The sequence below is a fragment of the Felis catus genome, chromosome B4 (genome assembly GCF_018350175.1).
Source record: "Felis catus isolate Fca126 chromosome B4, F.catus_Fca126_mat1.0, whole genome shotgun sequence".
Classification (NCBI taxonomy): domain Eukaryota; kingdom Metazoa; phylum Chordata; class Mammalia; order Carnivora; family Felidae; genus Felis; species Felis catus.
This window is the reverse complement of record NC_058374.1, coordinates 78,250,691-78,272,765: the sequence shown is the minus strand read 5'-3', so window position 1 is coordinate 78,272,765 and position 22,075 is coordinate 78,250,691. Positions and strand designations below refer to the sequence as shown.

The following is a 22,075-nucleotide window of genomic DNA, read 5'->3' as shown; positions in this document are numbered from 1 at the left end:
ATTAGCTAGTAGTGGGAACTGTTGAACTGTGCTCCACATAAAATTGTCCTTGTGCTGATATTCTCAGCAACCAAAGGGCAAGAAACCACGCTTTCTTGAACTCTCACACTATAGGTAAATGTAAATGACAACTCAAGTTTCCACGGGCAGTCACTTCACAAATGGGTCCTTAATAACTCCCACGTTATTCTACATTGCTTTTAATTATGACGGACTTCATTGTTAAAAACTAGGAACAGAAACATTACTCAAAGCTTGGTTCTAGCAATCTGCAGAGTTATTTTTTCCAATGGAAATTTATACTTAATGACTGATTCAAATCTCACTCGACGGACGAAAAAAATTCCTACGGATACTAATTCTTACAGCATTGGTGTCTTCTCATAATGCCTAGAACATTATTGTTCGTTAAATACTATAAAAATCTGTCAAACGGCTTTTAATATCTGGCAGAGGGAACATGGCTTTAATGGACAACTATGTACTGACAATCAACAAAAATGCATGCATGTTTCATAGCATTATGTACCCTCAAAAATTTAGTAGCACAGCACAGTCTTTTAATGGAGATTACTATGGAGGAGAGAAAAGCAAAGAACTACATTAAGTATTCCTTTGCCAATAGCACGAGTGCTTCAATTTTCTGGTGTTTGGTTTGAGGAAGGAGAGAGGAAAGACTGTCCCAGGACAGGCTAGGGCTGTATGTTTCCTCCCAAAGGAAGGTCTGAGCCGATCATTGGAGCAGCACAGTGACAGTGGAGCCCACCTGCATTGATGGTATTTGGTTTGAGAAGATTTCTTATTTAAGATTTCTTACTTTCTAAGGATAATCTCTCAGTGTTGGTACGGAAGAACCCACACCGAAGAATGGAAAACATACGGCCCCATAGAAAAGTAACTTTCATATAAAACGTATACACCTAACTCTGTTTATCGCTGGGACACTTACTATAAGCTCAGGCAGATTCAATCTTTGCTTCTTGCAGTTACTCTTCTGCAGAAGGGCCGGGAAACTGCAGGGCAGGATGGGATCCCGAGCCCTCTCCGCCACCCAACCAGAGGTGGACAGTGCTGGAGGCTGACCGGGATCAACCAAACCAAATGACGATCCTGTATCAGAGCTGCCCTTATACTGAACACTCATTGTTGGAAACCCTGGCTTTGGGTTCAAACTGGTCTTTGCTCAAATTATCTTACTCGAAAAAACCTTGAGGTAGAGGTTGCACTCTCAAATGCTTTTTCAAAGAAAACTTTCTGCTCTTCTGATCACCGCTTCTGGACCTCTGGGTTGCTAAACGACTTGAAGGTTGGCAACCAAAAGTTTGGAAGGAATAAAAACTGTGAGTCCAGGGAAGGGGGAGGGGCTAGAGGGAAGAGGTGTGGCCAGCAAAAGGGCTCCGGCGACCAGATTATTGGAATAAATTCCTCCTGAGCACACTGGCACCAGCTGGTCAATGCGGACTACTTCTGCCATGGGCTAGGACTGGCAGTGATGAGCATCCGGATGGAGAAAGTAGCAAGGGTCAGTTGGGGACTTTTTTTCTTGGGCTTCCTTCAGGTATTACCGGTCTGGTTTTTGGAGGCCCAGGATCACTGCTGGGGGCCGTGGAGGGGCACAGGCTACTGGGCTCGGCTGCCATGGGGCAAGTACTGTCTGCAACAGCCTTCTTCAGGTCCTCAGCATCCCGGTCACCGAAACAGATTATCAACACCCTAACAAAACTGATGGGACTTATTTAAAAACTGTAACCAGCCCTTTCTGAAAAAAGTGGGAAGGCAGGGGAGGAGGGGAGAGCACTGCAATCCTACGTCTGAAGACTTGGGACACTTTGAACTATACTCTCTCTCCCTAAACCTGGCCTGAACATAACAAAGACCTTACTGCACACATTCTGAAATCTCTCTTATCGGTGGGAGAAAGACACTCCCAAACTCTGGTTTGTTTTTTTAAGTTAAAGTAAGTCTGTGTGGCTGTGGAACCGACCTCCCTGCGGATGCTTTCAGGCGGGCTGCGGAAAGTTTATACCCAGTAAAACACACTGTGACTGTGCTACCGAAGAAACGCAATTTGTTGTGAGAAGCATTTGACTGAACAAACAGAATAAAACCCCCAAATCGCAGCAAAATTTCCACCTTCCTGGACGACCGTGGGTGGCTCTGTGGAACGGTGGCCAGGGATCACAGATGAGGAACGCACAGATGAAGAGCACTGTCCTGGTACCTAGTTTCTCCAATTAGCCTTGCTCCCTGGGGACCACGGGAACCATTTAATTTTTATTCCTACATTTTGAGATTCCGTCATTTAAAAACACATCCTCTGGTTTGCTCTCCTGCATGTATTCAACATCTGAATCGAAACGAGTTTTCTTGGTCTCGTTAAGTATAACAGACCTCTCTGATTACCACAGGACAACTATCACCACCAAAAGCCAGTTGCCCACTTGATTTTAGGAAGTTGACTTTTTAAGGTGTGCGTGCGTGTGCATGTGCACACGCACGCGCAGTGTTTCTGAACCAAGAGAGACAGCAAGAGGGAGCCTCGTTCCTAAGTTGGCAGGGTGACAGCACCTTGCCCCGTTGGGATTCGGGTGGAGTATCACCAGAGCAGGAATAGCAGAAATTTCAGGAGAACTAGCCGATGGTCATCTGGTGTCGTACCTGATTGCCCTTTTGACTGTGTCAGGATAGGGGACCACAGAGCGTGGACAGAGGGGTGGGGGGGTGAGGAGGAAAGCTTTGCTATCAGACAGAGGCTGCCAGTCCTTATGGGACTGGGCTGAGAACAACAAGGTGCAACAAGAGGAATCAGAATAGAAAGAAAAGCATTTCTTTTCCCAGGGCTATGCCAAATTCCGCTCCATTCCCAATTCCAGGCCTGCGGTCACGCCTTCCAGCCCCTTCTCAGATGCTTTCTCAGCGACTGCAAGGCCACAGTCCCCACCTGGCTGATGCCCCTATATGGCACTCACCCTGCCTGCGGCCTCTGCTTTTCAGTGGGTCTGTGGGTTACAATTCCCCTTCTTTGCACCTGGTGATTCTCCCTATTAAAACCAACAGCCCAGAAAGCCGCCCCGAGTGCTACAGGTAAGCCAGGCCGAATGAGAACAGCCAGCGTTAACATGTTCTGCGATGGCACATTGTTGGGGTGGGGCCCATATTAATGTGATGAGGCAGCTTGATGCGACCCCCTCGCACAGGGCAGGTGCGGGGAGAGAGTGGAGGATCAAATCAGCAGCTGCATCACAGTTCGTGTCTGAATGATCTTCCCACCATGTGATCAGTTCTAGCATGCGTAAACAGTTTCCATCAGCATGCAGAAGGATCAGCTGCTCTTAGTTTCTTACCCTCATCCCTTCAAATCGTGATAAGGCTCTTAAGGGTCTCAAAGCTCTTAGGGTCCTAAGGGACTTTATGGCACCTAGTTCCGAGTAGCCCAGGGCATTAGCTATAAGGCTGACTAAAGAGACCTACACGGAAACAGAAGAGAAAAACAAAAAACAAAAAAGGAAACAAAACAAAACAAAGGAAAAAAAAAAAAAAAGAAAAAAGAAAAGAGGTTCCAGAGTGTTAGAATAAAGCCCCTAGCACTGATTACACAGATTGGGCCCCCCCCGCCCCAGGTAGAGAGAGTGGGTAACACCAGCTGCCTACTTCAACTTGGACTCAAACGACCTGAAAGGAAAGGAGGTTGAGAGGCAGAAGAAAAAACACAAGGGGAAGAGAAACTCGAGAGGAGGCAGTAGAACATACATACAGGTTGGCAAAGGGAGGAGGCTGAAGGGAGAGGGGGAATGAGGACGTTCCATTGGAAGGAGAGGAGCCTGAACAGATGACAAAAACCTTACCCTCGCCCTTTACAGCCTCTGCAGCTCCCAGAAGTTGCCATTAAATTAAGCCAGACAAACTTAATGGTACCTATGGAAAAGAATACAGATAAATACACACACTCCACACAAGCTGCCCCCGCCTCAGCTCATTCACCGCGGATTTCCAACAGGGACAAGCTCTCTTGCTGCTGGTTGGCGAGAAACCATTTGCTGGAGAACGTGACGAGTTACCACATCAGCAAAGGAAACACGTCCAGTAAGCGCCACGGCTGGCTTGGCAGTTCCCGGGACGAAAAGAACCAAAGGAAGCGATTTCTAGACAGAGTTTTGGCCCCACGAGAACTCACTTAAGCAATTTTTTTCTCTCTCACTTTCAACTATAATAATCCCTCCATCTTTGAACTACAACCATGACTCCTTCGCGGCCATGAGGACTTGGGCAGGGGGGGTGGGGAGGCAGGCGGTCTGAAAACTGAACCCATGCTTTTCCTTGTGATCCCCATTCTTTCTCTCCAGAACAGCTCCAAAGGAACTGGCCTCGGGTCTGTCCTTTCCAGGACAATCTTCTGCTCTCATCATTAGAAAAATGGCTGGTAGGATTCTTGGAAGAATTTAAAACATTTACGGGTGAGGAAATTGAGACCCATACACCAGTGTCACATGGGCAGTTCTGGAGCCAGGAACAGGGAGGGACCCACTCTCCTGCTTCCCAGGCCAGAGCCCCTTCCTCCACAGAGAGTTCACCCCTCCCCCTGGCAGGTAAAATGAAGTTATCTCAAGAGAGGACTGTTGGAATCTGAATGATATGGAGTTGACTAAATTGCCGGGCTGGGGAGAAGTCTGCAGGTCTCCAGGCCTGCAGTCGTGATGGTCAAATGCCCTCCTGCTCTTCCAGAGACAAACTCACCGTGTTCTACCAGGGAGCTCAGAGCTGTTACCACGTGGTCCCAGAACACTGGATGCCAAGCATACTAGGGCTGCCTAGGCCTGAACTGGGAGGCCTGACCCAACCTCCCACCAAAGGAAACTACCTTTAGCTGATCAAATGCTAAAATGTCTGGCCTCTGCATTTCTTGGAACAGTCTTTCCCTTGTCCTGCACCACCCAATTCTGGGATAGGTTCAGATGTTCCCATCCATCATTCTTAAGTTCCCTCTCGTGGGAAATGGTGGTTACAGCCCTGCTCAGCCTAAATTGGTACGTGAAAGCAGAGTTAGAGGAGAAAAATGGAAACAAATGATAACTGGGTTTCGGTTGTTGATTTTTCTCTCTAGCCAAGGGCTTTCATTCTGGATCTCGGAACTGTACAGAACCCTTTTAAAAATAATTTCTTCCTTCCTTCCTTCCTTCCTTCCTTCCTTCCTTCCTTCCTTCCTTCCTTCCTTCTTCCTTCCTTCTTCCTTCCTTTCTGTTTTTATAATTAAGCGGCAGGACTGGCAGGAGGCAGAAGTAGGATGTCAGTGACCTAGGGAGGGAAAGGGTGAGCAGGCTCAAAGATTTGTTTTTAAAAAGGGGTGTGGCCCTTTATCTATGCACAGACTCATAATCCATCAGTGTAGGGATCTTCCCTGGAGCCCTGGGCAGTACCCAAAGCAAATCTGGGTACTATTAAAGCCTACTTCCTCACGTTCTTCGAAGGGTACATGGTTCGCAGTTCAATTTCTGTCTAAAACAAGGGCCTCAAAAGCTTTATCTAGAACACAGTAGCACCAAACAATCATTTTGCCTCCATTTATCATTATCACTAAGAATCTACACGGAGGTACCTTTTGCCAATTATTGCCAGGTGCAGCCGACTCTTAACCCCAAACAATCTAAAATCACCAGATTCTTAGGCCTTAACAGGTACATCTGAAGGTGAGCTATCCCATCCCGGCCAAGTGTCTTGAGTTCAAAATACCCCTGAGTCGACCTCATCCTGAGAAACTATGCCACGTAAAGAGTGCAAAACACTGAGGTTTGAGGGGCGTTGGGCCCCACACACGGCAGGAAGACCCCGGCTCTTCAAGGGGGTGCTTACTCTGATAACAAAGAGGCCTGAGGTGGGGAGAAGGATGGAAGTACAGATGCCAGTCTGGAGGCTGGCTCCAAACAGTGCTGAGATGATGTGCTGCTCAACTGATTAATCTAGCTAAGATCTCCCAAGGCAGGGTCAGCAAGGGTCCTATCTGGACTATTCCTTAGCTGCTGAGGGTGCTCTGACAATCCTTCGAGTCCCCATGTTCAACTCTCACTGGAGGTAATCAGATCATTGCTGAAAGTATACTTTGAGGAAAGAATCAAACCTGCAAAAAAGAAAGGAGTTGAGGGGAAGTCGAAATTCAGGGTGGCTGCAGGAATGGAAAAAAAAGGGGACACTGGGTGACTTTTTCCAAATGATGTGGACATTTTCAAACGGAGAAGGTTTGTAATAGTCTGAATTCAGGACGAGTGGTCTCTGAAAGTTCCCATCCCTGGAACTGATATGCTGGCTAGCCTCCGGATATGATGTGGCAAATTTCCCTGGGGGAAAGATGACAAAATTCTTCTACCGGACAAGATCTCCAGTGCAGCCAAGGACCTGAGCAAAATAAAATACTATCTCTGTTTGGGAACTCACATGGCTTATAACCAAAGAGAATTAACCTTGAAAGTTGTCCGGATTATCCCTGTGATTCTAAAAAGTACTCTTAGCAGGTTTAAGGAGCGACACAGAGGAATGAGACTCCATTAGGGACACAGACATAGTGTTGATTAACAGATTCGGACATCTAGTCCTTGGGGGATGACATGGGAGGAAGAGAGTCTCTCATAGACGGTGCTAGAGTAGGACCTAAAATTTATGTCTGCTGGATGTTCTAGAATGCCACAGGCATTAGACAGCAAAAACCCTGATCGTTCCAGCTGTGCAGGTGTCCTCTGGGCCTCATTGTGCATTTCCAAGTCGAACTCAGGAGTGGCAAACAGGGCAGCCACAGTATGGACTGGGGCTGCTCCCACTCAGCACATGTGGCTTCGTGCGTGGTTATTTGTGTTTTCAGGCCCTTAGAGAGAAGTAGTCATATCTTCTGCTCTCTGTATCCTTCACAGCACCTGGCGGGAGGCTTTGCACGTTGTGTGTGCTCAATAAACGTTTGGTACTAAATGCGCCGTCCTGCCCAAGAGAAGTCAGTAGGTGGGAGGGTCCTGAGAGAGCCTTGTTCTCAGAATGCTGGATTTCCATAAGCCTGGAATGGGGCCAGAGTGGTCCTGCGAGCTGGTGTGAGTGCCTGAGAGGCGGGGGCCATGCCTGCCTGCCCCTCGTGACCCACTCCAGCTTCTGGGACAACTCTACACAGGGAATGGTATTTGGCTTACATTTGTACAGAGATGTTCTCAGGAACCGCTGTCAGGTCTCAGGGCAATGTAAGAATCCGGCAACTCCCCAAAGCTGGGTAGTTTATGGACTGCTGTCAATTGGCTACATGTCTGTCCATTTCTCTGCCACCCAGTATAAAAAGTGATAAAAGTGTGCTCTCTCACTCTCTATAAAATCAATAAATATTAAAAAAAAAATTTTTTTTTTTTAAGTGGAGGGGCGCCTGGGTGGCTCAGTTGGTTGAGCGTCCGACTTTGACTCAGGTCATGATCTTTCAGTTCGTGAGTTAGAGACCTGCGTCCAGCTCTGTGCTGACAGCTCGGCGCCTGGAGCCTGCTTCCCATTCTGTGTCTCCCTCTCTCTCTGCCCCTTCCCTATTCACGCTCTGTCTCTCACTCTCTCTAAAATAAATAAACATTAAAAAAAAGAGTGCTTACTAAATAAATGGTGATGTGTAGGACCATCAATGCTTTTACCAGCTTATTTGGGTTCCAGAGGAAAGCGGGACACCTGATCAATAGCCTTGGCTTCTGGGGTTGTGCACCCCAGAGAGAAGAGAATCAGTAGCTCAGGTTGGGGCAGGGGCAAGGGGTAAAGGTCATGGTGGGGAAGATCCGTTCTAAATCACAGCTTTCTGACGGCTATTGGAAGTGTGGTAGTGGATTATCTATCTGAATTCTTGGAAGGCCCAGAAGATGAGGGGCTTTCTAGGACTCCCACAGGTGTCCCACCCGACTCCAAGTGGTCCTATTCTGTGGAAAGAGAGCTGGCCCAGTGTCACTTTAGTTCTCTGGGCCATATCTCAAGCCCCTTCCTTAATTCTTAGAACCTAAGCTTTTCGTCTGTGGGGGGAAGAACCCTTCCATCAGAAGGGGTCTCATGTTGGCACCCTCCGGGGCAGTACCCGCCTGGCTGCCTTCAAGGGCAGAGGGTGACTTCCTCACCTCATTTGGGCATCTTCCCAAAGGTTTGATGTCTGAAAAGGGAATGCAAAGGGGAGCAGAGTGACAGCTCCTGGAAGGAGTCCTTAACCACGGAAGCTGCAGACACCGTGTGGGAACAGGAATGCGTTTCTACAGCAGGGATCTCTGGTGCCGAGTGCTGGGCTCCTGCTTTCTGAGAGAGAGACTTCCATGCTGCTCTATTGTGGATCCCAGAGCCACTCTACAGGTAGTTTACTAGACAGCTGAGAAAACCTATATTCTAAATGTGCCAAGCCAGCCTCCAAACACTCCACTTTCTTGGCACTCAGCAGGAAGTGAATTCTCCATAGGCCCTGGTCCTGAATTCCCATTCACCCTCTTTCAAATGCCGATTGGCTAGAAGAAAAGAGCTTCAGTGATCACACAGAATAAGAAGCATTCATCATGGTTAGAAGCGCCAACAAGGAACAAGGGCTGGGGAGGAGGGGGTGAGAAATAGTTACAGATGATGCAGCTCCCACCCTGAAAAACAACACAGGAGGTAATGGGCACCAAGCCTTGCAGATGATCAGAGGCCACCAAGCCTTGGGGAGACGGTCTTGGAACCTGGAGGAAAAAAGGATTCTTTTAAGTTTGAGCACCACTGTGGAAATGGCAACGTGTGGGAAGAGGGCGGGGTATTCTGGTGGGAACCCTGTCTCTTCTGGATAGACTGACTGGTTCAGAGGAGTCTGGTACAAGCCTTGAGTTGACGGGAGCGTCCATAGGAATGGTGAGTGGGAGAGCCTGCCGAGATCCTCCCCCCGACCCCGCCGACCTGTACCCCAGCAGCACCCACCTCATCCTCGCCCCTCTCCTGGCACCAGAAAGAGGACGTCCTGCTGGTGTGGGGCAAGAACCTTCCCGTTCCCGGCCTAACAGCAAGGGGCGCGGACCCCAGTGATCCCTCCCCCCATTCCTAATCTCTGACCCTCTGAAGCCAAACCACCAGAGCAAAGAGCTGGGTGGTTAGTCCCTGGAGCAAACGTAGGGGCTTCAGCGCTCCCTCTCCCAAAGTTAAGATCTGAGTGCGCTGAAAGGAACTGTACCCAAACCTACGTCTACCTCCTGTCCGACATCTACGTCCCCAGGCAACCGTGGCCATTGGAGGGAGGAGCATCCCTGTTTTTGTTTTCCTGCTGGGAGGGGTGGGAAGTAGAAAGCAGGACACGTACAGCCACGATGAGGAAGTCCAGCCAGCACCAGGCGTTGGTGAAGAACTTGACGAAGCCGTAGGCCGTCCACTTGAGCAACATCTCCAGGATGAAGATGTAGGTGAAGACTTTGTCGGCATACTCCAGGATGGTACGGATGGTCTTTCTCTGCTCAATGTAGATGTCCTCGAAGGCCTGAAAGAGAAGCAGCAGCTGCCTGACGTGCCTGAAGGCTGCACGTGACACCGGAAGTCCCCCCACTGCCCCGGCAGCTCCTCCGCCTGAGGCCGGCCTGTCGTCCTCGTCATCGCCTTCCTGTCTCTCTCGCCCCACTGCCCGGCCCCACGGGGCTTCTTAAAAGAAACCCCACACCCTCCCGCCGCCACCTTCTAGCCTCCCCGTCTCCCGCTAGTCCAAGCAGCCACTAGGCTACCTTCTCTCTTCAGATCTGCCCATTCCAGACACTTCACATGGACGGAGTCATACGATATGTGGCCCTCGGTGACAGGCTTCTTACGCCACGCGCAGCGGCCTCCAAGGTCCTCCGCGCTGCAGCAGGCGTCACGACTGCAATTCTTGTCGTGGATGGAGAATACCCCATGGTGTGGCTCTATTGTGCTTTGTCTACCCTCATCACTGACGGACGCCGCGTGTCTGCTTTCTGGCTATTGTGCGTTGTGCTGCTGTGAACGTGCATGCGTTAAGTTTTTATGTGGACCTGTCTTCGTTTCTCTAGGGTACAGGGCCCAGGTGTGGAACTTCCGGCTGACGGGGGACCGGAGGTGTCAGGTTTTGAGGGACTGCCAACCAGCTTTCCAGAGTGGCCGCGCCGTTCTAGGTTTCCGCGGGCAGCGTGTGCGGCTTCTGGCTTCTCTGTGTCCTTGCCAATGCTCTCTCTGTCTGTATGACAAAATCTTTTCTCCTTTCAGCCCTGGATGCCACCGATACAGGGGGAAGGTCACAGGGCTGGGAGACGCCCAAGCGAAGAAAATCTCTCTCCCTGGAGTCCCGGAACGAGGGAATTCCCTGACATGAAGGTATGAGCATTCCCACGAGTGGGGTGGTGGGCTGCGGAGAGGGGGAAGAGGGAGTCCCGAAGCACAAGAGAAAGCTACAAGTGGCACAAAAGTCCCGTGTCGTGCAACGGGAGGTCCCACTCCAGACAGTTCTGGAAGGAAGGACAGAATCGGGCTGCCTGCAGACACGTTTCTAACATGGAGGCACAAGGACATCAGATATTCCAGTTTCTTTACGGGGCAGTGGGGGCAGTGGTCAGGGGCCCAAAGTCCTTTTCAGGGTCTGGGTACAAATAGACCCCGTCTGCTCTATGAAAACCTCAAAGGCTTCCATGTCAACGTCCCCCTCGCCTCCCTGTGCAGAGATCCGTTCTGTCACCCAGTACACGAGAGATGTACAAGACTGAGCTTCCTGTCACTGGAGGCTCTAGGCCCTCCCTCTGAAGTCCCACTTTAACCCCATTCTTGTCTTTTCTCAGACATTTTAGCTGTGGCTTCACTTTGCTATGTTTTTTTTTTTTTCTTCCAGTTTATTTTGAGAGAGAGAAAGAGAGGTAGGGGGAGGGGCAGAGAGAGAGGGAGAGAGAATCTCAAGCAGGCTCTGCACTGGCAGCACAGGGCTGGACGCGGGGCTTGAACTCATGAACCGTGAGATCATGACCTGAGCCAAAGTTGGACGCTTAACTGACTGAGCCACCCAGGTGCCCTGTGCCTGCCTTCTTTCAAAGCACTTCAAAGTTCTATATTTTTCAGCTTTCCCTTAACTCAAAGAAGGAAAATGTGTAGCGTCTCTAAGTCCTTACTGTCCTCAAATCTACCCAACTGGGAAACGGCTCTCTCACACCTGACCCTGTCCAGGTCTCCACAGTTATAATCCAGCTAAAATGAAAGCAAAGGCCAAGATAATTAGTTCCAGCAGGGGAGGAACCTGTGTGTGTCCCGGGTTAATGATGAGCACTTACAGCGACGGGAATATAAATATCCTTTATACCAGAGACCTGGCTCCTTCAGGTATTTGCTAATGCTAGGGTTCTCCAGATCCAGCTGGGTGTGAGGGAAGACGGGCGACTGGAAAGTCAAGAACAAGATAGTTGGGGTGTAAGGTGAAAAGGGGAAGTTCATTTTAGGAAGCCGCTCAGAATGGGGCAAACGAAGCAGTGAAGGTACTTGGCAGTTTGTGCTCTCATCCTGATAGAGAGGGGGTCTTAGATGTGAGAGGGATCGTGCGGAGTGTAAAGAAGATGAAGACGTGGACAAGTGAATTCTAATCCCAATGGCTCAAAACACCAGCCCAAAGCACTCTGGCAGACCCTTATCCTTGGGGCCACAGCCGTCGGTGCTCCCAGGGGGCCTGGGCCCCCTCTGGTCTGGTCTGCTAGTCCCTACGAAGCCTTCCCCAGCCCGTCCCTCCCTGCCTTCTCCCCTGGACTCACCAGGGCGCCACTGCTGAGCAGAATCATGAAGATGATGAAGGTCTCAAACCAGTTGTGCTCCACAATGAGAAAGCAGGTTTTCCGCAGGATCCACCAAGACTTGCCCAGCCCCTCTTCGATGTTGACCTGGCAGCATTTGAATCGTTGGACGCAACCTGGCACCAGCGGGAGAGGTGGGTCAGACCGTGGGAGCCAGCCCCGCCCAGACCTGCCCCCCTGCTCGGTCTCCCAGGCCCCTACCACACAGCTGGGAGTACTGGGGCTGAACCAGAATGTCTGATTCAGACATGGAGGGTGGCAGGGCTGGGGCTATGCCGCAAGGCTAGCAGGGCAGGGCCCTCTGGAGTTGGGAAGATGTCCTATAAAGAAGCAGTGAGAAGGAGGAGAAAAGGGGAATCAGGAGGCACGCACAGCCGTGACGGAACATACCTTTCTAATGGAAGTTTTTGGGCTGGTGCCGAGAGAAAATGGACAATTCAGTGCTTGAGAACAGAAACTTGAGAATAGGTAAGAATCAAGGGAAACAATCTCAACCTCCCTCAAGATGATGAAGCGGGGAACAAAGTTCTTGAAAATGGCCACAGAGTCCCCACCCTTACCCAACCACCGACCCTGGCAGAAATCTGGGGCCAGCACGAAGTGCCACATGCCCACCGCTGCCCTTGCCCCCTTTCACCTTCTGTGAAGCAGGCGTCTGGATCCAAGTATTCCTCGGGCTGTTCCACTGGGACTTCTTCTACTTCAGGTTTGATATCGATGGTGCTTCCTTCAGAGGAGCTAGTATCATCCAGTTTCTAGATTTGCAAAGGAAAGAGAGCTGGAGAACGTTGCAGCGATGCTTCCACTCCACACTGACTGCTCCAGACTGAACCAGCTGGAATTCTTCCCAATTCTTACTACAGACTCTGCATCATCCCGCTCACGGGGGGCACACAATTACCAGATGGCCCTCAAAACTTCTGTCAGGATTGGGTAGAACATTAAAGCCGCTCACAAATTACAGTGATCTGCCCTCAACAAAATGTGACTGTTGGTTGGTCTCAGTGCTACAGCTCAGATTAATGGCAGGGACGTCCTCCAGGGTTTGCTCCAGCCACTGACCGAGATGATCCAGCAGCAATGGAGACAGATCTAGGAGCATCTCAGGGACCTAGGTCACTTAGGGAAGGATTAGAATGACAAATGGGCATTAGGGTTGGTTCTCAAACCCACTTGGCCATTCCACAATCTCTCTCCCAAGCCCACATCCGAACCAGTCCTGGGAGCTGACAGAACCCTGCTGGTCCTCACACGGAGTCAAGGTTGGGTTTCAGGCTGGGACCTTACATCTTTGCTGCCTTCAGGATCCGACTCGCTGCTCACATCCTCTGTGTTGAGGTTCTCAAAATCAGACTCGCCCACAGCAATGGGCACCCGCACGGTCAAGTTGGGATTGTTGATGAAGGACATGTGGTCCTCGTCAATGATATACTTCTCCACGCTGCTGCCAATGCCACTGGTTGTGCCATTGCCATTCTTCTGGAAGTCACCATTCCGGTGGATGTCCGCACCGGTGTGGTTGGCGATGCAGTTGGCCTTCTTTTCGTACAGCTCGTCCAGGGGCTTCACTTCATCGGCCTCACGCTGCTTAAAGTGGGCCTGCATGAAGGCGTGCACTTTGAGTTTGGCCCAAGCCACCCCCTTCTTGATCCGGATGACTGAGATCTGTAGGTTGTTCATTTCCCCGTCGTCGTCTGTGGCTGCCAGATTGTCTGCGCTGAAGGAGCTCAGGAGCAAGGCCAGAAACAGGTTCAGCACCTGTACCAGTGGCATTAGGGAAAAGGAGAGTGAATGCAGATGGTATTAGGTAAAGTTATCTACTAGACTAGGATTACAGACCGGAAGCCCACAGACTCATGTGACAGGCACAAAGAGTTTCTGTTGTGTTCGGTTTGACCCACTTACTGTTTTAAACGCTCATGTCAACTAAGTGGGCATTTAAAAAAGTTTTTTTTTACTGAAGTGTAATTAACATAGTATTATATTAGTTGCAGGTGTACTATTCAACAATTCTACACGTTACTCAGTGCTCATCACAATAAGCGTACCCTCAATCCTCTTTATTTCACCCATTCCCCCCACCTCCCCACCGGCAACAGTTGTCTCTGTTTAAGAGCCTGTTGTGTTTTTTCGTCTGTTCATTTGTTTTGTCTCTTAAATTCCACCTATGAGTGAAATTAAATGGTATTTATCCTTCTCTGACTTGTTTCGTTTAGCATAATCCTCTCTGGCTCCATCCATGTTGTTGCAAATGGCAAGATTTCGTTCTCTTTTTACGGCTGAGTAATATTCCATTGTATACAAATACGACATCTTTATCCATTCATCTATGGATGGATACTTGGGTTATTTCTGTATCTTGACTATTGTAAATAATGCTGCAATAAACATAGGGGTGAAGGTATCTTTTCTAATTATTGTTTTTGTTTTCTTTGGGTAAATACCCAACAGTAGAATTACCGGATCATATGGTAGATCTATTTTTAATTTTTTGAGGACCCTCCATACTCTTTTCCACCAAGTGGGCAGTTTGTTTCGTTTGGATTGTAATGCAAGTTTAGCACCTCTTCTCTTGGTTCTTTTATAGTTTTACATACACAGCTATGTACCCTCAAATATAAGACTTTTGTTATAATCAGAAAAAGCAAAAGCTGTATCCATTTTGGAAGAAAGTTCCCCCAAACAGAAGAAAAAAAATGGACATGGCTTATTGGGAGGATCAAGGAGGGCACAGATGCTATGTATTCACCTGCAGTGGGTGTCTTGTAGAACCCACATTAGAAAAACAGCTAGGTTTGGAGAGCCTAGCTTAGTTTCCTAACATTTATCAAAATAAAATACTTTAATAAGACAGTGATGGTGACTTTTGCATTCTGTTGGATATCTAAGTGTCCAGCCCTCAGATGCAAGCTTTTATTTATGTTTGAATACCCTATTTTACCACACTGGATATTAAGATTAATTAATTTATTTTTATTAAGACTTACTTTAAATATTGGGAGAGGTGTTCACTTCTTGATTTAGAGTTGGCCCTTACTCTGTCATACTTCTGAAGAAGAGTAAGGCATACATTTTAGGTGGAGATGACAATACGTGTAGAGTGGGAGGGATGGAAACAATAAATGAATCATATGTATGCAAATTATTTGGGCCATTTGTAGAATTACAAAGGAATATGGTCGGTAAAATGGGGGTGATTTGGAGGGGGCTTTGAAGGCCAGCCTGAGGGATCTGAATTTTATTTAACTGGATCCCCTACTGGTCTTTGAGTAAAGGAATAAAAATGACAGAAATCTGAGCAAACCATTCCTACCAGCAACATACGGGAGTGGGGGTGGGGACGGACCAGGCATTAGAGTGTCACTTGTATGAGTTAATAAGGGTCTGGATTAGGCTATCGTAATCTCAAACCTTAGCACTCATGAAAATCTCCTGGGGTGGGATGCATGAAAAAATACATATTTCCTTAGCCTCGCCTGAAAGATTCTGATTCAGGAGATCTGGTGTAGGGCCTGGGACTCAAGTCTTTTTTAATGAGTGAAACCTGGGTGGCTGTGATCTTCAGACTTTTAGAAATATTGAACGGGTTACAGGAATGGAATGGAAAGGATGGGTCAGATCTTGGAAATACCAGGAAGAGAGATGTATGAAAGGCATCAGATAATTACTGGGAAGGGAGAGAAGAGAGTCAGAAGAGACTTACAGTTATAGATTCCTAGAGACTAGGTGGGCAGAAGGCCTGAGCAAAGGGGAACCTGGGAAGGTGTCATCAGAAGCAGAAATAATACTGGATTTGGTCATGTGCTCAGGTATCTGTAGAGAGTCATGGGGAGATGGTGTTGAGACAACTGAGAATAGGAGGAGGGAGAAAGGGCAGCGAGGTCAGCACTGACAAATGTGGATTCCACTATGGATCAGGAGGCAACAGCTGAGTTCACTGAAGGAGTGGGAAGGCCAGAGGGAGCAGGACTGAGGGAAAGGTGGTCGGGAGTGAGGAAAGGGAGGGATTACAGACACACCATGGTGTCCGCCTGTCATATGTCATAGGAGGGAATAGGGTGGCACGGCTGGTTCAGAGGCTGCTGAGCGGGAAGCCTCTACTGGCACGCTTCTCTGTGGCATAAGAAGGGAGAGCTGCTCTGGATGAGCCGACGGGGCATCATCCGGGTCTGCCTTCTTTGGGTCCCTCTCGCTCTGTACTCGCGAGTGGGATTGGGCCTGATCTGCAAGATCAGGACTTCTTAAACTTTAGTGAGCAGGTGAATCACCTGGGGAAATCACTTGTTAGAAATGTAGATTCTGATTCAGTAGTTCTGGGGTGGGGCCTAAGCGTCTGCATTTCTAACATACTCTAAAGTGACCTCACTGCGGCTAGTCCTCAGATCATTCTTGGAGAAAGATGGTGTCAAAATCTCTGTTGGTGAATATTCTATATAGAGAGGCAAAAGACAGCAGACGGATCAGAATAAGGCAAAAACGTGACTTGCCATTTATACAAGTGAGATAAAACCCTCAGTTGTTTTAGATCAGTGGTTCACAGGGGAGGGTAATTTTGCCTCCAAGGGGACAGCTGGCAATGTCTGAAGACATTTTTGGTTGTCACCGCTTAGGCTGTGGGGCGCTACGGGCCGGTGGAAGGTAGAGGTCAGGGATGCTGCTAAACATCGACAATCTATGGGACAATCCCACAACAAAGAATGATCTAACCCAAAGTGTCAACAGTGTCAAGCTGAGAAATTCTAATTTAAGTGAGGGAAACTTTTGTAGTAGAAAGAGCAAAGACTTTGTAATCTAGGATCTAATACAAGCCCTGACATTTACCAGTTGTGTGACTTTGGAAAAGTCACTTAACTTTGCTGAGTTTGGTTTCCACAACTATGAAAAAGGGTTGACAGGTTGTGGGGCTTATGACTCAGGAGCAGTCTCCTTTCCTTCATTTGCACCTTAGGGTTCTTGGGCCAAGAAAGAATAAAAACTAGCACAGATATGGAATGTAGTAGGACCAAGCCCACTGGCGTAAGATGCTAGGGGCAAAAAACGAAAAATTCTACAAGTTAGTACTAACCACCAAGTTGCCAATAACCATGACCATCATGAAGACAATCAGGCACATGGCCTGGCCTGCCACTTCCATGCAGTCCCACATGGTCTCGATCCACTCCCCGCACAACACTCGAAAGACAATGAGGAAGGAATGGAAAAAGTCATTCATGTGCCAGCGAGGGAGCTGACAGTCCTGGTTGATCTTGCAGACACACTCTTTGTAGCTCTTTCCAAACAGTTGCATCCCCACCACGGCGAAGATGAAGACAATGATGGCCAGCACCAGGGTCAGGTTGCCCAGGGCACCCACTGAATTTCCAATGATCTTGATCAGCATGTTCAGGGTGGGCCAGGATTTGGCCAGTTTGAACACTCGGAGCTAAGGGGGAAAGAACCCAAACAAAAATCAGATGATACTGAATCCATTTTCTTACCACATGGCTAAAATAAGAACATATAACGTCAGTAAGATCAGCTTCAATTCATTGAGCACCCTTGGGAAGTTCCCAGGACTTTCTGTTTTAGACTACAGTGGGAGAACATGAGGCATAGATGGGGAAAACGGATGAACTTCAGAGTAAGTGAAAGATTTAGAGCTAGGAACCAAGAATACTGCCTCTAGCCCCCTGTATTGGTCCCTGGGTCAGTCCACTTTTTAAAAACCCATACATGAACATATCCTTTTCCTACTGATTTTGCCTTGACTTCTCAAGGAACATATCAAGGAAAATGTGATTTTTAGTGAAGCAAAAGATCAAAATAGTAGGCACAGTGGAAATAAGTCATCTGTCTCTTTTTAAAAAAACACGTATTTAAAAATTCTAAAATCTCTCTTTTTGTCTGCCAAAAAATAACAAATAACCAATGGCTGATATGAAACTCTGTGATATACTTGGAATAATTTGGAGGAAAGGCACAACACCCGAGTGGGGGCAGTTCCACATATATCAAACATCTTATGAGAACGGACTCTCATGATATTAATTCAGAGGACAGAACTTCTGTTATCTGCAATCATGAAGTTTCTGTGTTTTATAAGGAATGATTTACAAGTCTTAGCTAACAGTCTGAGAAGTATAATGAAGAAAGGCCATGAATGAAATGATAATAATGAGATCATTTCCAGACATCATGAGTTAATGACTAACACAGGAGATAAGGGGAATTCTGGTAGAAGGCAACTGTGCTGATTGGAACATTTTTTTCCCTTTCAAAGCCTGAGTCTTATCTGAGAGCTCAAGAGCTACCAGGTGTTTCTCTGTGTGACTATCTGGGTCATTCACATTTTTTCCCTTTCTGACTGGCTTTTTAATTATTAGGAATATTAGTGCTAAGGTGGCTTCTAACTCTTATTCCTTCATCTCATATTCCAGGTTATAAGAACTATTTTCAAAAAGTCTACTGTGGGCTGGATCCTAACCACAGACTAGTAAGCAGAGGTTCCAGAAACCGGGCAGATGCTATGTGTGACCTGGACTGAGTGAGACCTCTGTTTTATAAATAGTTCCATTTTAGGGGCGCCTGGGTGGCGCAGTCGGTTAAGCGTCCGACTTCAGCCAGGTCACGATCTCGCGGTCCGTGAGTTCGAGCCCCGCGTAGGGCTCTGGACTGATGGCTGAGAGCCTGGAGCCTGTTTCCAATTCTGTGTCTCCCTCTCTCTCTGCCCCTCCCCCGTTCATGCTCTGTCTCTCTCTGTCCCCCAAAAAATAAATAAACGTTGAAAAAAAATTAAAAAAAAATAAATAGTTCCATTTTATTCCAATCTTCCTTCTTAAATATGCTGGGTATCCTGATGAAAAAAACCTGAAATTCTTTCAGTTACAGGTGCTTAGGTAATTTTTTCCAACGGGAAGAGAAAAACCTAAGCCCCCCAGTTCTGATGCTTTATTTGAGTGGGATACCCTCAAAGTAACTCAGCTTCTTAAGGGACTTAATCAGGACATCACTTATGCCTATGCTTATGGGAAGCTCTTTCGAGGACATCATTAACTATTCTGTCAGAGTCATTTTAGTAATTTTAACATTAACTTCTTCAAATATATTACAGAATCTTTCTCAGCTAGTGTTAAGGAAAAAACCTGAATGTTCAACCATTAATTTCAACATAGTTTTAAAAGTTATTATTTCATTCTCATTTTCTGGAAGGGGTCACCATGAGAGAAGAAATGAGACACATCTCTGAACAAGGAGAAATCCTTGCCATTTTGGGGAGAGTTCAGACGAAGAAACAGATTTATTACCAAATCCAATTTAGACCTCAGAATAGTCCTTGAGAGTCTTTCTTTTTCATCTGTCAGATTAACCATTATTTTCTGAGGAACTTCCTAAAATGGATTTCTGTTTGTTAATTGAAATTAAAAACTAACTTCTATATTAGGCGTTTAGCAGAAAAATTTTCAAGATTTTAGTATCTAAGCCAATAAATCGCCAACTGGAATTGTGAGCGGAATATAGCTAAGGATTCTTTTAATCATCAGACTAACTTGTGCAAAATTTTTTTAGCAGGTACAAGACAGGAAATGTAAAAAGAAGTTGGAGAAACATGGAATACCAATCGGAAAGATCGCAGCACCGAGAGCCCCTCCACGTCTGCTAGACTCAGTTCCATTAAACTGAGGGACACAATAAATCCGTCAAAAATGTTCCAACCTTCTTGGAAATAATAGTAGGGATCCATGGCTATGAGCTTCAGGAACATTTCCGCTGTGAAAATTCCAGTGAAAACCTAAAGAGGGGGAAGGCAGGGGGTAAGAAAAAGAAATAATAGAAAGAGAATGCCTTTATCATTATCTTTGAATACATGTCCAAGAAGCCTCAAGACCCAGCCTTGCTAAATTGTGCATCTGAGGACACCAACCCTTTAATGTCCCAGGGCTATACCACACGATAAAGGATAGTCTTGTCTCCCTCGTGAATCAAGCACTCAGTCCCAATGTTTACATCGTCATTGCCAGAACCACCCAAATTACACTGTACAAGAATGCATTTAAAAAACGATTTTAAGCAGGGGTGCCTGGGTGGCTCAGTCAGTTAAGGGTCCAACTTCAGCACAGGTCACGATCTCGCAGTTGGTGAGTTCAAGCCCCACATCGGGCTCTGTGCTGACAGCTTGGAGCCTGGAGCCTGCTTCAGATTCTGTGTCTCCCTCTCTTTCTGTCCCTCTCCCGCTCGCACTCTGTCTATCTCTCTCAAAAATAAATAAACATCAAAAAAACAAAATGATTTTAAGTAATAGGAATACCACATAGGGGACTCCTTCTAAAGGGTCAGCAGTCATTTTGAATGTTTGTGCTTGGGACATTTGCCTTAAAAAAAAATCATTAATTGAGTTATAATTATATTAAAAAATACAGTATCCCTGATTTGATATTATGTGTCTTATCAAACTTAGACACACGCTGCAGGGTTTCTTATTTTAAATTGTAAAAGCAACAGAACATTGTCACAAGTGTGCAAAATACAGGAAAAAAACAGAGTCTCCATCTTGCACACAACTATCAGTTTTATGTATTCCCTTTCTGTTTTGTTTTTTTTTCCCCAATGTGTGTATATTTTGACAGAATTGCAAAATCGTAGAGTACATAATACCTTGGGTCTTGTTTTTCACTTACCACAACTCAGTCCATGTTGCTACGAAGTTGCATAAAATTCTATTGGGTGAATGTATCCTCAAGGAATATATCCTTGCCGGACAGTTTCGTGCTTCCTTTTGATTTTTTAAATGTGATAATCAATGACGTAACAACTGGATTGAGAGCTTACTGGGTACGAGAACGACTTGTTCCCTGAGTTACCTGACTCCCACTTTTCTACCCTTCAGAGCACCCTGTGTTTCCCAGTGCCTTCGGCCTCCCACAGGACTTAATAACATCACACGTGGTAAGAAAGTAAAATCCCATGAATGCCAGTCTCGACAAGAGCTGTGCCCTCATTCTAAGCTAACCATGTAACACCCCACTCTTACTGAATATTACGATTTTAGAGGAGGACTTTAACGTAATGGGTTTTAAACTCGTAATAAATTAGTCCTTGCAACTACCTGGTTACCAATTTTACAAACGAAGGAGTTTAAGGAAAACTTTGAAGATGTGGTCTGAAGACAGAATTGAAAATAGTGAAAAAATACTTAGATTACAGATGCTGTTGGGAAAGAGACTCAATGAATGTATAGCAATAACAAAACAGAATGGCGTGACAGAAACCAAAATGGATGCATGGCCCGCAAGGTTTTACGTCCCTGTACTTTTCCATGGTTCCCCACTTTTCTAAATTGAAGATGCGGTATTCTAAAACTGAAAGAGAATCTTCCCTGAAGAGATCCAGCGAAGCAAAAATCAAAGTTCACAGTGCGCGCTAAGTATCTACAGAGGGAACATCACTCTAAGTGAGGGCAGCTAATCGATCCCTGACATACATTTTACCCTCGGCATAAACCCATGGAAGGTTTCTCTACATAGGAATGGTAGCCTGCTTCACACGCTAAATAGAGACTGAATTCACCACTGGTTCTGGTGAACACACGGGCAATGCTCAACAGTAAGCACTGGCTAACTGACCATGGAATATTTATACTGTGGGAACTCTGGTTCCTAAGAGAAAATCAACAATGACACATTGCTGCCTTTCAATGGGATGAATGGCATCCAGAGGCCTGGGGGAAATGCCCGTGACAGAGGTCGGCAAGCATGTTATTTCAACCTAGTGTACTGCCAATATTTGGGGTTTGGGTAAAAATAAATTGTAACTATTTGAGGTATGAAGAATTACTTTTTTTATTTTTTAAATTTTATTTGCTTTTATTATTTATTTTGAGAGAGAGAGAGAGAGGAGAGAGAGAGGGAGGGAGCACGAGCGGAGAAGGGACAGAGAGAGAGAGGGAGAGAGAGAGAATCCTAAGCAGGCTCTACGCCCAGTGCAGAGCCTGATGCAAGGATCCCTAACTCAGACATGCAGAGTGGAAAGACCACAGAATTATCTTGGATGTGTACCAGGGAACATGATGGGCTGCAAGGACTAACCAGATAAAGGGTCTCCTTTGTCACATGTGTTTTCATCATCAGAACTCAAAATGATTTTATAACACTTTAATAGCTTATTTGGACTTAATGTAAAAACTGTGTGTGTGTGTGTGTGTGTGTGTGTGTGTGTGTGTGTGTGTGAGAGAGAGAGAGAGAGAGAGAGAGAGAGAGAGAGAGAGACAGAGAGACAGAGAGAGAGAGAGACAGAGAGAGACACAGACAGACATCAGGCAGAGATCGTACTCA

General features: G+C 46.8%; 1 protein-coding gene across 10 annotated transcripts in view; it reads right to left on the bottom strand.

Annotated features, from left to right (window-relative positions):
* The window catches only part of SCN8A (sodium voltage-gated channel alpha subunit 8), a 179,174-nt gene that overhangs the window by 19,328 nt on the left and 137,771 nt on the right, over positions 1-22,075 (bottom strand). For 7 of the 10 annotated variants that reach the window (XM_023257081.2, XM_023257082.2, XM_023257084.2 and 4 more), the window contains 7 exons: positions 19,363-19,536; positions 16,834-17,190; positions 13,056-13,526; positions 12,406-12,523; positions 11,730-11,884; positions 9,302-9,475; positions 3,345-3,467 (listed from right to left, as the gene is read on the bottom strand). In XM_023257081.2, the coding sequence (XP_023112849.1) occupies positions 3,345-3,467; positions 9,302-9,475; positions 11,730-11,884; positions 12,406-12,523; positions 13,056-13,526; positions 16,834-17,190; positions 19,363-19,536 (1,572 nt within the window). The remainder of the gene's footprint in view (positions 1-3,344; positions 3,468-9,301; positions 9,476-11,729; positions 11,885-12,405; positions 12,524-13,055; positions 13,527-16,833; positions 17,191-19,362; positions 19,537-22,075) is intronic. The other 3 variants (XM_023257086.2, XM_023257085.2, XM_045061826.1) reach the window with 1 other exon arrangement.